This window comes from Prionailurus bengalensis, chromosome D2, assembly GCF_016509475.1.
Source record: "Prionailurus bengalensis isolate Pbe53 chromosome D2, Fcat_Pben_1.1_paternal_pri, whole genome shotgun sequence".
In the NCBI taxonomy this organism is placed as follows: Eukaryota; Metazoa; Chordata; class Mammalia; order Carnivora; family Felidae; genus Prionailurus; species Prionailurus bengalensis.
The window spans coordinates 72,493,096-72,507,537 of record NC_057351.1 but is presented as its reverse complement, the minus strand read 5'-3'; the positions used below and the strand labels follow the sequence as shown (position 1 = coordinate 72,507,537).

Genomic DNA, 14,442 nt, shown 5'->3' with positions numbered 1-14,442 from the left:
ATAATGAACAAGTATATAATTTGTTGCTTTTTTCTTTTCTCCTAATTTCAGTTTACCGACCAGGAGCTGGAAACTTATTCTCCTGTTGCCTTGTTTACACGTAGTCAGGCAGGTGCCTAAGCAACCTTCCCTCGTTTGGCCTCGCTCCGTACCGCCTAATTATGCATCTGAGGGAGCACTAGGGACTTGTGGGCTGCCCTGGGTCCCCAGCCTTTGCACACCTTCTATTTTCTCCTTGTCGTGAACTCATTACCTATTCGCTTCAAAACACAGAGTTGATCAGAGCTCGCCGCAGCGCCAGGGAAGAGGCCGGATCTCGGTGAAGACAGGCAGTGTGCGTGGCCAGGTGCCCGGCACTGCGATCACACCTGCCTTTCTCTCCTTTGCAGTGGAGCACGTTCCCAAAGGGAACAACTGCCTGGACGCCGCCAAGGCCTGTAACCTCGACGACACCTGTAAGAAGTACAGGTCCGCGTACATCACCCCGTGCACCACCAGCATGTCCAACGAGGTCTGCAACCGGCGCAAGTGCCACAAGGCCCTGCGGCAGTTCTTCGACAAGGTTCCGGCCAAGCACAGCTACGGAATGCTCTTCTGCTCCTGCCGGGACATCGCGTGCACGGAGCGGAGGCGGCAGACCATCGTGCCCGTGTGCTCCTACGAGGAGAGGGAGAAACCCAACTGCCTGACTTTGCAGGACTCGTGCAAGACGAATTACATCTGCAGGTAAGCGGGCTCCGGCAGCCGGGTGATTAACGAGCCGGCGAGGAGAACCTTTGTGGCGGCTTCAGTGGCCAAGCTCCTGTTTTCTGAGTTTCAGAAACGGGAGGGGGATGGGTAAGGCTGAGGGGAGGGCAGGCGGTGGACCGGATTGGCCAGAAACTGACCTCTGCGTTGACACAGGGTTTTTCAGAAGCTGGTCAGGAAGGTTCCTCTCGTTAACCTGGGGAAAGCTTTGAGAGGTGCTTAGTAAGCACAGAGGGTCACCTGAGGCCAGGTGACTTAAAGGCTTGTGCTGGCTCAGCAATATCTGAGCTGCTTCCAAGGATCTTAACGGGTTAATTGGGTCGGGGGAGGGGTGGGCTGCAGATATGGAGGCTCTTGACTGTCAAGGTCTGAAATCTGGGAGAGACCAGTGAGAGGCACTGTGTCCAGCCCTGAAGAGAACTTCCGGAATGCCTGGGTCTGTTCTGGGCCGTTGCGTCATCCCTGCGGCTAAGAAAAGCGGGCACCCTCTTGTTCGGTCATGCTTCTGGATCTCAACCCGCATCAGAACCCTCTGCTAAGCCCTGCCTTGTTGCTGAAAACAGTACCTTTCTTTTCCTTTTTGGCCACATCGTTCATTTATTTTAATGTCTGAAGGAATCCACGAACACATTCTCCGTGTTAAAAAAAAATAACAAGGAATAAAGAATTAGGTAGCTGCCCCCTCCCCTCTGCTCCCACTTGCCCTCAGCTGCCACTGTCAACAATTTGATGTGTGTCCTTCTAGAACTTAGGGTTGCGTTCAGTTGCTGATGGATGCAGGCAGATTTTGATAAGCAGAGACCTGAGTCTTTGCAGCCTGAGGCGATGATAGTGTTGCGTTCAGACGTGCAGGCTGGATCCCGGACTGGAGGTGCGGACGGGGCGTCATTTTGATGACAGGTGCACTGTATCCCCAGGGTAGAGCCAGGAGCCTCCAAACACCATCTCTGACAAAATCCTGTGCACTCAACAAATGTTCACAGGTGGGCAAGGAGATGAGAGTGTGACTGTGTACTTGTTTTCTTATAGGCTCCCCATTTCTAAAGAGCAGAGAGCAACGGTGGAGGGGGGGGGGGATGTCATATTTTGAAGATACTGGTGAGCTGAGTTTCTGGCCAGTTTTATTCTGATAGAATGACAGCCCATTCTTCGCTTAAACTAGTTCCAATAGTGACCAAAGACCATTAAAAATCCTCATTATCTGCAGGATTCCTCCCATGCTGAAGGTTTTTCTGGAAGTAATGTCCTTCCCCTTGTTGTTGTTATTGTTGGGAGCAGGTGATTTGCCGTGTGGGGAAGAATGTAGATGACCCTTTGTGCCCTGGGATGAGCCAGGTGCTCCCACAGTGCACTTCTCCAAGGACTCTCTCACTCTGAGGCCTCAGCTCCCCTGAGATTTTTAAAAAAAATTTTTTTAACGTTTATTTATTTTTGAGACAGAGAGAGACAGAGCATGAACGGGGGAGGGGCAGAGAGAGAGGGAGACACAGAATCGGAAACAGGCTCCAGGCTCTGAGCCATCAGCCCAGAGCCCGACGCGGGGCTCGAACTCACGGACCGCGAGATCATAACCTGAGCTGAAGTCAGCCGCTTAACCGACTGAGCCACCCAGGTGCCCCTCCCCTGAGATTTCCTTAGCTATCGGCTAGAAGCGGGGACACAGCTTGCTAGAAGGACACAGAGCCTGTGTCCAGCCATAACCTGGGGAAGCTGGTCAGCCAGGGAGTAGAAGACCTCCCTGCGGGAGATGATGAATGTAGCTGAGGAGCAAGGCACAGGGAAGAAGCTGTAAGAGCTTCTTCACAGGGAGAGAGCAGAGATTCATTTTTTTTAAGTTTATTTATTTCGAGAGAGAGAGAGAAAGAGGGATGTGAGTGGGGGAGAGTCAGATCGAGAGAGAGAAAAAGCAGGCATGTCAGCATGGAGCCTGACGCGGGGCTCGAACCCAGAACTGTGAGATCATGACCTGAGCTGAAACCAAGAGTTGGACTCTTAACCGACGGAGCCACCCAGGCGCCCCGGGAGCAGAGATTCTGAACTGCCCTCCTGCGAAGACTCCCGGATCTGAAACTCAAGTTCCTGTGCCCCCTTTAGTCTTCAAACAGAAGAGATCCCTCTTCTGGGTGCAGGACTTGGCTGAAAGCCAGCCAGCTACAGCTCCTCCCTGTCTCTACGGTAGATGTTACTGGTGTTCTCTGATGGGTCCAAGCCAGGTGGCCTCAAGACAGGAAGCTGTATGGGGAGGGCGCGGAGCTGTGGGCGAGCCCAGGGAGCCGTGGGCGGGAGGTGGGAGAGGCGGGTGATGATGGAGACTTCCCTTATCATTGTGAGGTTTGTCTCGCAAGCTCCGCAAGAGATCTCTCCGCAGCCTCCTCCTGCACAGGCTGAGAGCCCATCCTGAGCCCATTGCCTGGCCTGCTCTTCTCAATGTAGAGAATCCTTGGAGAGCTGGAGTGAATTACCCAAGTGGGATTGCTTTTCTGCTGAGCTGTAGTGAGAAATAGCCGGAAATTTGGGAACTTGGGGCGTTCTGGGGGAGATGGCAGAAGGAACGTGCAGAGAGCAGGGGGCTCAGACTGATCTACTGAGAAAGTTCCAGGAATTATTTGTGTTTTGAGGCAACCTCAGCAGCAGAGAGCGGCCTCAGCGGAACGGGGCAGAAATGTACGGGGGGGAACAGCGGGGACAGTCCTGCCTAATAACTGACGGTGCCCGGTCACACCAAGGTGGGGGGTGCAGTGACCGCGGCTGCCGTGCAGTGGGGTGGTGGCCTGAATAACTGGAAGGCTGTTTGGAAATCCAGATGCCGGATGACCCAGGGGCCCTACCAAGTGAAATTTGTCTCAGTGGGAACTCATGGGCTTTGTAGCCTGTCTTGAGTCTTCCCTGGGAAGGTGAATCAGCAACTTCCCCGGTGGTACCATCGCTAAGTTATTTAGCCTATAATTTCTTTCCAGAGCCTCGACTTCTTACTGAGGATTACCTCCTCCCTGTCAGATGTGGTAAATGTAATTTAAGCTGCTGGGGAGACTAGGGGTGTTTTATTTCATCAGATTTTATTAATCTTGTCTTTAATTTATGCCTTCTTTCGGTCTCTCCTCCGTCCATCCCGATGAGGCCCTTGTAGTTACTACTGCCCAGAGCAGCAGCTGGTACTCCCGGCAGCTGGGGCTGCCTCAGGGTTTCGCGTTACAGGTACCCTGACCCTTACCCACTCAGAGAGAGGGAGGCACCGTGGGTAGGATGACTTGAGACCTCCTTGAAGTATTCCCAAAGGAAAGGGACAGCGAGAGGAGACATTGCTTCCTAAAAACAGTTTTCTTTGAAAACTCACACTTTTCAAATGCTCCGTTTGCATCTCTACATCGGCAGCTGTCAGAGCTGCTCCGGATCATTAAGACTCCCCTGCACTTAATAGTTTGCAACTCGAGGCACACGGGCTCCTTCTGCCCGGGTCCAGCGGTGCCTCTGCACAAAACCTGTCTCTCTCCTGCCCTGTGCCTTCAAACAGACGAGTCGCAACTTGAGCCTTCCCTTTTGACTCTTTTCTTTTTTTTTCCTTTCCCTTTTAGAGAAGCTGACCGGTTCCTTTCCTCTTGGGGTGGTTGGGGCCTCCAAGCTTGTCTGCAGAGGTATTATGAGGAGGGCGTGATGAAAGTTAAAAGGCTCACCTTCTTCCCCTGAAGCACACTGCCTCCCTTGCCAGTGGACCCTCTGATTCCTTTCCTTGGTACCTGGAAAGCCAGGAAAAGAGGGAGCTTAAGGCTACTGAGCAGCTCACCGCCTGTGGCCCTCCGTGCTGCCTCATGGTGTTGCTGTTGAGAACGACCTGGAGGAGGCTGGGTGGTTTGGTGGCTGTGCCCTTCTTGGGCCATTCTGCACAAGCCATAAAGGTGCTGCATCCTGGGGCACCAGGGGAACTCTGTTCCTGCTCAGTATATAACCAGTTTCCCAAAGCATTGACATTGTGCCCTGGGGGTGGGGCCCTAACAGGTTCCAGCCGGAGCCAGCCCACCGAGTTAAACACGGTGTATCTGAGACTTTTCGCTTTACCGGGAGTACGTCTGGAAGTGAATGTTGCATTCCTTCTTTCCTCCCTTCCTCCCTTCCTCCCTTCCTCCCTCCCTTCCTCCTTCTCTTCCTGCCTCCCTTTCTCCTTTCCTCCTTGGCTGCGAGATCTAGTACCGTTGTCTGTAGGCACAGTGTGCTATAGCAGATCTCTAAAACTCATTCATCTCGTGTAACTGAAATTTATACATACTGATTAGCAGCGCCCTGCTTCCCCCCCCCCCCCCATCTCTCGGCACCCGTAATTCTGTTCTTTGCTTCCATGAGTTTGATGATTTTAGATACCTCATATAAGAGATATCATGCAGTATGTGTCCTTCTGTGACTGGCTTATTTCGCTTAGCATAAATTCCTCCAGGTTCATCTATGTTGTCATGCATTGTGGAAGTTCCTTCTTTTTAAGGTGAAATAGTGGTTGGTCAAGGATATCTCATTCCTTCTAGAAAGATTCTGATAATGCTGAAGCTCAGAAGAGAGGGTATCAGGGCCTCTGAGCCCTCTGATCCCAAGGATTTCTTGGGGCCCGGCAGGAGATCTGTTCACTCCCCTGGCACCCTGGCTCTGTGCCCCCATAGTTTCCAGGAGTGGTGGCTTTGATCAAGTCACCAGGTATATGGTTCTGTCTTTCCCCAGGGACTGAGGATTCTATAATTGTGTCCTGGAGGCCTGGTTTTTGTTTTGTTTGTTTTTAGCAGAACCAGGAAGGCCTCTCAGGTACAGTTCCAGAGGAACAGCATATGTAATTTTCAAAATACTGCCCTAGCCAGCACCACTTTTTCACCCTGGGGCTGACTGTGTTATACTTCGAGGAGATGTGTTGTTGTTAATCTATTAATTGGACAACCGGAGAACACATCACAAAACCACGCAGCAGATTTCTGCTCCAGTAACTTACTTGGGCTGACAGTGTTAGTGCACCTTTAAAAGGTGAGGAGTGTTTCATTTGCCTGGAATCAGATCTCCTTCCCACCACGCACTGTGGTTCTCAGAAATCAAGGACATCCTCCACTGCTTCGGCTGCATTCCCGAGTTGAAAACTGGATTCTGTATTACTGTATCTGGGCTTGTCTTGACATGCGGCAAGCACAGGAGAAAATGGCTCAAAGGATAATTAATGCCTAAAACTAGATGGGTAGATTAATTTGGTACTTAATTTTATTTTACGCTGATTCATTCACAAATGGAAATCAGCAATTAGACAATGCAAACTTTTGAACCATGGAAAGAAAGGTTCGGGAATATGAGAAAATACAAGTAAAACATTTTCCAGTTCATTTGAGCAGTTTTTACTTCAAATGATTACATGGGTGTCTTTAGCAATGCATTCGGAGTGCCGAACGGCTAGGTTTTTAATGTGCCCCCCCCCCGCCCCCTGCTCGAGCAGCCTGCCGCCCAGCCTGTGTGCTGGGAGCCCCCTGGACCCTTGAGGGGGAGCTCCTGTGTGCAGGCGGCAGATTGATCAGGATCCTGAGAAGAGCAAGGATGTCCTCCAAAATCCGCTGCCACATTCTTTGACCCCAGCTTCCTGTTGGGTCTTCCAGGCCCCCACCCCCAGCCTGTGCACTGAGGAAGCCAGTGGCCGTTCAGCACCAGCTAAGCCTTATCCAGGCCTCACCATCGTCTGGGCTCACAGGGGCAACCCGAGCTGTGAATCAGGCGAGAGCCTGCTACAACTTGCTCTATCTTGTCACCTCGTATCTCTTTCCTTATCTCTCTTTTGGCAGAGGCCGGTGTGGAGCCATTTGTCTGCCACTGCTGGAGCCTGTCGCTAAAAAATGCCTGTCTAGATTTACATCCCATTCTCTGTCTCTCCAGCCAGCCCCTTCCCTGTGCCTGCCCAAAGCTCGGAGTCCCTGCTTCAGTTCCTTTGCTCCTTCCTTCACCTGCCCACGTCCTCACCGGACTCACTTTTGCCATTCTTGGCCCCGAGACAGAAAGAATCACAGACTCCTTTCTTTATATTTGCACATTCTGTCAGTTATTAGATACGTGTGGACACATGGAGTCTTGGCATCAGAACCGTCTTTTACCATCTTTGAATTCGTGAAAGTGAGTAGAAGAGGGATGGAATGCAGTCTGCCCAGGAAGCCCAAAGAAAGAGCCCCCTGTTTCTTTGGGGAAGGAGGTGTCATCGCGGAGGGTCTCAGGAGCCAAGGGCATCATGGGAGAGAAGCAGGGAAAGTCAAGCAGAAGGAAGGCCCTGGGTTTGGGGATGATACAGTGGTAGAGGTGGGAGGTATGGGCCTGGAGACTCTCCTGGAGGGACAAAAATCAGTGTCATATAAAGGCAAGGGGTTGGGAACCTCCAGTGCCATGTTGAAGTATTGACTTTGTCCATCGAAGCTTTATGAGGGGAGAGAAACATGGGCAGCTGAGCCTCAAAGGGCTTCTGGGTTGTAGGGTGGAGGAGAATCAGCTTGGGAAGAGTCCAGGGAGCAGGTGGGAGATTCTTGTGGTGGACTGGAGGAGAGGTGACCAGGAGAACAGAATGATAGTTGGAAAACTTGAGGCACCATGGAAAGGAGGACTCGAGGATTTGCTGAGCACCTGGCATAGACAGAGGCTAATGTGGGTCTCTGCAACCTGGTGGCCTGGCAGATGATGGTGTTAGTAGCCAGGATGGGGAACAGAAGAAGGAGGGATGGACTTGTCTCTTGGGTTAGAGGTAGGGGAAGAGGACCATGAATGGTTTGGGCCATGCTGTGTTTGACACTTTCATGACTCTTTCGGTCCATGAGAGAAACCTAACTTAAGCTTCTAGGGCATTAACTCATAGGACTGGGAAGGCAGGGTCATTGAACACGACCAGAACGGAGGGCACCGTGTCACTAGCACTGCACTGTTACCTCGCTGCTCCTTCGGCCTGCATTTTTCTCCTGTCCTGTTTCTCCACGAGTGCTGCCACCCACAAGTCCATGCACATATCCTATAATCTCATAAAGACAGACAGATGCTTCCCCACTGCAACCTGTTAGAAAAATTCCATATAAGGACTTTGATTGGCCTTGGTTGTGGCATGTGCCCATCCCTGGCCCAGCCGCTGAGGTGAGAGGGGATGTATACTTTGACCCACTGGAAGCCACGGTCAGCAGAGTCTACTACTAGAGGCAGGGAAGGAGTGGCTAAGCTCAGAAGAAACCAGATGGGGTCTGCAGTGCACAAGGATGTCTGTGTTCTGCATGGAGATGAAAGGTTCCTACAGCCAGGCACTTAGAGGTAAAGGCACAGTCCTTTCAGTGGCCCCAAAGTCCCACAGGAACTGTCCCTTTGCCCTTGTCTTTCTGGCCTCTTCTCCAGCCATCCTGTCTTGAATGTCTCTGCTTCCTCGAATGCACCAGGCAGGTCCCGCCCCTAGACCTTTGTTCTAGCTGTTCCCTCTGCTATAACCACTCTTTCTCCAGATGCTCCCAAACTCCCACACCTCCCACTCTCCTTAAATCTCATTTTAATGAGGCTCGCACCACCTCCTATTTAATGCTGTGTGTCCCCTGCACGTTCCCAACCTTATTTTGCTCTCCTTTTTCAAAGCACTGATCACCTTCTAACACATTATGCAGTTTATTTATTTGTTTTGATTATTGTTTTCCTCTTCACTGGGATATAAGTTCCACAGTTAGGATAGATCTGTGATACATCCTAAGTGCCCAAAACTGGGCCCAGGAAAATACCCTGTTCTTACTAAATGTTTGCTGGATAGGTAAATGAATGGATACATTTAAAACATGAATGGGTCTCAGACAAGGGGCTAGGAGTAGATTTTAGAATGACCAACACAGAGGTTGTTGAAGATACATCATAGGATTTATTTCCCAGGGAAAGGTGGTGAAAAGAGAAATAGACCAAAGACTGAACCTTATGAACACCAGGTTTATGGTAAACATGTCTAAAGAGACGTTATAGAGATTAGAAGTTAGAGAGTTGGAAGACCAAGAAAAGTCCTCTGCAAATCTGAGGGAAAACAGAATTTTAGGAAGAAAAGTGTGGTGAGCATGGGTGTCAGCCACTTGGAGGCAAAAGGAGTAGAACTCAGAGTAACACTGGTTTGAACACAGGAAATCTGTCCATCCACCCAACCACTGTTTGTCCATCCATCCATCCATCCATCCACCCACCCACCCACCTATCTGTCCATCCATCCATCCACCCACCCACCTATCTGTCCATCCATCCATGCATCTACCCACCTGTCTCTCTATCAATCCACCTGTCTATCCATCCATCCACCCACCTGTCTGACCATCCATCCATCCATCCATCCATGCACTTGCCCATCCATCCGCCCACTCTCTGCCCATTTATCCGTTCATCCATCCATGCATCCACCCACCCATCTGTGCCTCCATGCATCCACCCACCCATCTGTCCATCCATCCATCCATCCATCCATCCATCCATCCAACTGGCCAGCAGTTACTGTGCCGGGAGTGAAAACCCAGCTTCTCACCTATAGTGCAGCAAGGAAGGCAGGCACACATCCAGTCATTACAGGCTGGCGTGGTAGTCTGTGGCCAGGAAGATAGAAAGTGCTACGGGAGAACAGAGTGAGAACAAAGGCGAGAACAGCTCACTCAGAGTGGTGGGTCAGTACAGCTTCCTAGAGGAGCTGCCATCTGGGCTGGAAGGATGTGCAGCCTGGGAGAGAGAAGCGTGGCACTGATGGGACAGGGGCCCGGGCCTGTGGGTGTGAGGAAGGTGCGATGTAAGCGACAACCCAGTCACCGCGCTTTGATGATAAGCAGCACTGAGAACGCTGCGTAAGTGTGGTCTCTAATCTGCCCAGCTGCCTTGCGGGGGGACAGCCCATGGGGCAATGAGCCCAGGGATGGCCCAGCTCCTGCATGGAGGAGGTGGGGGGTCAACCGGGTCTTGCTAACTCGAAAACCTGGTTTCTGTCATTTTTTTTTCCAAATGATTGTCTTTCGTGACAAGAATACAATGTTCTCACACTGTTCAGCCTTACTGCCTTTAGTTCCAGACAAGCAGAATGATAATTCCGGCCAGCCTCTGAATCTAGACACTCTTCATGGCTCAGTAACTGAGACAGCACCAATTTTAAAGACAGTTTTAGCAGACAGTGAGGACATAATGTCCGTCAGAACCCCCTAGCATCATTTAAAGAAAAATCTACTCAGGTAATACATGCTCATTAAGCTCTTATTTATCTAATTTCCTTTTGAGCACTCATTGCTTATTACAGGGAGCTTTCTCTGTGACAGCTTACTGATGACAAGAGTTGTTTCTACAGGTAGGAGAAAACTGCTCTTGCACCACACTGGTTTATTCTGTGGTTGTTGTTGTTGTTGTTGTTGTTGCTAACTCAATCATTCACTCAGGGCGCATTTATTGAGCACAGTCTGTTTGGCCTCGAGGGTCTCGATGTGTGAGTCATGTGCCTGTCACCCAGTAGCTCCCGCTTCACCTGGTCATACTCCATAAGTCCCTGCCAAACTGTCATGGGAGTTCAGAGTCCTCAACCGTCACCTACCCCAAGGCGGCAGAAATCAGGGACCTGGCTGTGTACCTCACGGGAGATGAATTCTTTGCTGTCACAGAGTGACAGCGAGCTCTAAATAATCCATGGTTATGTCACCAGGTTGGGGTCACCCAGGTGTCTGCCTTCCTACCTTCTCCCTGCCCTGTGGCCGTGTCATTAATCAGAGGAAAACCTCCATCTTGTGAATAGCGTCGTGACCGCAGCACTGGTAGCAATGGTGGTGGACGAGAGACGTGGAGTCCTTCTCGAAAGTGCTGAAGTCGGGATGGGTGGGCAGGCCCTAGAGGTCAGCTGCTGGCAGCTGAGAGGAGCCCCAAACGACCCCCTCTGCTGCTTTGTGCGGCTTGTTCCTCTTCAAAGGGGACCCTCCTGTTCTGCCCAGCAGCCATTTCACCTACTAAACCCGTGAAGTTCACAGGCAAGCAAACTGCCTTTCTCCTCGAGCCCACCTAAAGCCAACCACACAGATTTTATGATCTCTTTCTTTTTTAACTCCAAAGGAAAGGGTTGCTTCCATTTCATACAGCTCTTTTTGCAAACAGTTTTATCCAGTGAGCAAAGAATGGGAAAGGGGAGACCTCGGTGTTCCCGGGGGGCTACCCTCTCATCCAGACCAATAAGTTTTTGGGCATCCAAGGGCATCCTATGCTGACCAGCATGCTGGCCCCATAAGCTGAGGCTGTTACCTCTCTGTCCTTGCCGTCCACAGGAGACAAGGTTTCTGTTAGTCATGCACAGTTTGCACTTGACAGAAGTACCCACGGTCCATGACCCAGAGCAGTCTCATTTCTGTGTGAGGAAATCTGCCCCCTCGTTTGCGGGGGAGCTATAGTGTAAGACTCGCGCCTGGGTCTCATAGCCCGGCTTGGAGCCCTGCTCCGCCCAGGAGACCCCAGATCCCCACTCAGGCATCACCCCAAGTTAGGTATCCCACAGTCACATTGGCATTTACATTTCTATGGGGTATTTCCAACTCAGTGAATGGGAAATCGTTCTGTAATTTCCAAAAGCAATTAATTAGGCAGAAAATTTTGCATCCAAGAAAAACAAGAATTGAAAAGAATCATCAGTGTGAAAAGTTGCACACCAGGCTGGAGTTGGGCCTTCCCCCCCCCCCACCCCGCTTTCCCAGTGGTTGTCAGTGTTGTTGGTGAGTGAGGTGGACCTAGGCGGGCGCCCTGGTTCTGCTAGGGCATGGGCAGCTGGTATCTATGCCAACGAATCAGCAGTTGGGGGTGCCTGCCCCCCAACACAGCAAACACTCAAGAAGTATGTCCCTTGCTCTTTCTGTAAGTTGTTATCATAGAGGACCAAAAAAAGAAAAAAAAAGCTGGAAACCCAGATATAACATTCCCTTCCCCCCAGTAGCATGCAGAGACCTTTAAAGGAGGACTGGTGGGTGGAGGGGGTAGATTCTTACTGCTTTACACTTGTATGCACCCACGGCATTAAGCGGCATGTGCAAATGCCAAGGCGAGGCCGTATTGCCAAGCTTTCCACATCACCGTCTCTCCAGTGTGGCACCGTCAGGGAAAAGCACGGGGGCAGAGGCGGGGGTGGACGGAGTCCAGAGGTGTTTGGAGCGTGTGTCATCCCAAGAACGTTCCTGTCCAGAATAGACAATTATTGACATACAAAGATACGCAGTGAGGCACGGGCGGAGGTGGCCACGAGACTGTTGGGCCTCAAGTGCTAGATTCACTATTGTTGCAATTGAATAGGCAGTGGGGGGGACCCCTGGCAGCCTCCAGGGGCACGTGCTACTTCAGTGACCCAGAGTCACTGTGGATAAAGGGTTCTTAGAGGTGCTTGCGTCTGAGTCAGTGATGTGAGCGATCCAGCAAAGGGCAGTGACTGACTCAGTGCCACTGAGACCGATCCCTCCTGTCCCCTGGGTGGTTCTGTGCTGTGAATCATCCTGTCAGCCCATCAGGAAGCAAGCCACGACTGGGGGCAGAGTGGCTCGTTATTCAGGAACCCAGGATCTGCAGAGCCGGGGACAGGATGACAGGAATGTGTGGATGGCAGTGACGGTGATGAAGGTGATGACGAGGAGGGCAGCATTTGTGTGGCATTTGCCGTGTCCCGAGCACGGTGCTGAGCGCTTCGCCGCAACCCCCGAAACGGGGCTGTCGCCATCCCCTGCCCCCCGTCACAGATGAGGAGTTCACACAGTGGTGTCCCTGGAACGAAAGCCCAGAGGGGGCCGCAACCTGTGTGCCCCTTGCAAACCGCTCACATACTTTTCCGAAGACGCTCCGTGAGTGTGGAGTCGAGTTATTCCATTTAAAACAAAAATTTTAAACAAGAGATCTTCGCGTCTTGTCAGGAGAGGCCTTACGTGCCCCATACCAAACATTTTTCGCTTCTCGTTAAAACAGTGGTTTTCGTGGGGCGCCTGGGTGACTCAGTCAGTTAAGTGTCTGACTTTGGCTCAGGTCATGATCTCACGGTTCATGGGTTTGAGCCCCGCGTCGTGCTCTGTGCTGACAGCTCTGAGCTTGGAACCTGCTTGTCTCCCTCTCTCCCTGCCCCTCCCCCGCTTGCTCACGCTGTCTCTCTCTCTCTCTCTCTCTCTTTCTCTCTCTCAAAAATGACTAAATATTTTAAAATTTTAAAAAATAACAATGGTTTTCAAACTTTCTGGTTTCAGGGCTCCTTTACACTCTTAAAATGAGACTCCCAGGGGGTTTTGTATGCGTGGGATAAAATCTATTGACACTATATTGAGAATCAAAGGTGAAGAAAGGTTTACATATTTATTACTTCATTTAAAAATGACACGAAGAAAAAAAAAATAACACCAAGAAGCCCTGTTCCCTGTTACCATAAATAACAGAACAGATTTTTATTAAAAAAAAAAAATCACTGTATTTCCAAAACAAAAGAACTTAGGGAGAAGTGTGGCCCTGTCTTACACTTCCACCATCTAGTGTCTGGCCTCAGGACACCTGGAGCCTTATACCTTCTATCTGCTCAAGCATTCCATCTTTTGCGGCATCCCGCGTCATGGGGCTTCTGGAAGAACAGGGCACTCTCGTGAGAACACGGGAGAGAGAAAGGGAAATAAGAATTTAGTATGGGAAGGAAAACAGCTTTGACCTCACGGACCCTAAAAGGCTCTCTGAGATGGCCAGGTTCCCTAGACCTCATACCGACAGCTGCCACAACAGAAGGACCAGAATAATCTTGGGCTAGATGGGGGGGTGTGTGTGTGTGTGTGTGAGTGTGTGCGTGTGCGTGTGCGCGCGCGCGCAAACATTCCTGCCGCACCCTTGAACTAAGACACCCTGAGGGTGTGACAGCCCGTGCCCAGCCCATTCACCTCCAGCAGGTCAGCATGGTGAGGCTGGGCCGGGTAGGAGCCGGGTGCCAGAGCTCTTGAAGAACGGCTGCAGAACGGCTGAGAGCTTCCGGTCAGCCGTCACTCTGGGGCCGTGTGGCAGGCTGGTGCACCGGGCCCAGCTTGGTTTCTTGCTCCGAGAGATGCCCTTCTGACAGACAGCACCTTCACGGACAGCCCTTCCTTCTCCGTTCTGGCATGCCAGAGGGGTTCAGTGTCACGTTCGGCTCAGGCAGGCAGAACTCTGGGCAAAATCTGTCTGTGTCCGGAAAGACTCACTGGCACTTTTCCCCTAGGTAAGAGCTCGTATCACAGGTAAACTTCTGCTCCTTGGAATGCTGGGTGGGGTGGTACACCTTGATGTGAGCCATCTCAGGGGATCATTTGCCATGGTGAGCGCTGATGGATTATAATGACGTTGGACCAGGGGTAACCCTTAGAGTTGCAAATGTCAGGAACCTGGAGGTCGGAGGTTTTTTTGGTGAGCACTCAGCGGTTGAAATTCCTGCTGGAGAATTAGCTGGCTCCATCTGACAGCTTTGAACTTCTTAGGCTGGACGTCTGGGGGAGAGGGAATGCCCTCTCTCCAAGAATATTCACTCCAGCAAAGGATCTTGACACTGCTAGAAACCTTTCTAGGAAACCTTTCTCTGGAAATAGACAAAAGCCAATGGGAAATACCTCTTCCTCGTTCCAGGTTCAGAAATCCAAGTGAAAACATTTTTAGCTAAAAATAAAGTATATGGCTTGAAAAAGTGTGCTTTTTGCTTTGCATCCTGGCCAGTGGTTG

General features: G+C 51.1%; 1 protein-coding gene across 2 annotated transcripts in view; it reads left to right on the top strand.

The window, feature by feature from the left end:
* GFRA1 (GDNF family receptor alpha 1) overlaps nucleotides 1-14,442 on the top strand; it is a 211,623-nt gene that overhangs the window by 146,686 nt on the left and 50,495 nt on the right. For both annotated transcript variants that reach the window (XM_043597650.1, XM_043597649.1), the window contains one exon: nucleotides 390-726. In XM_043597650.1, coding sequence (XP_043453585.1) covers nucleotides 390-726 — 337 coding nt within the window. The remainder of the gene's footprint in view (nucleotides 1-389; nucleotides 727-14,442) is intronic.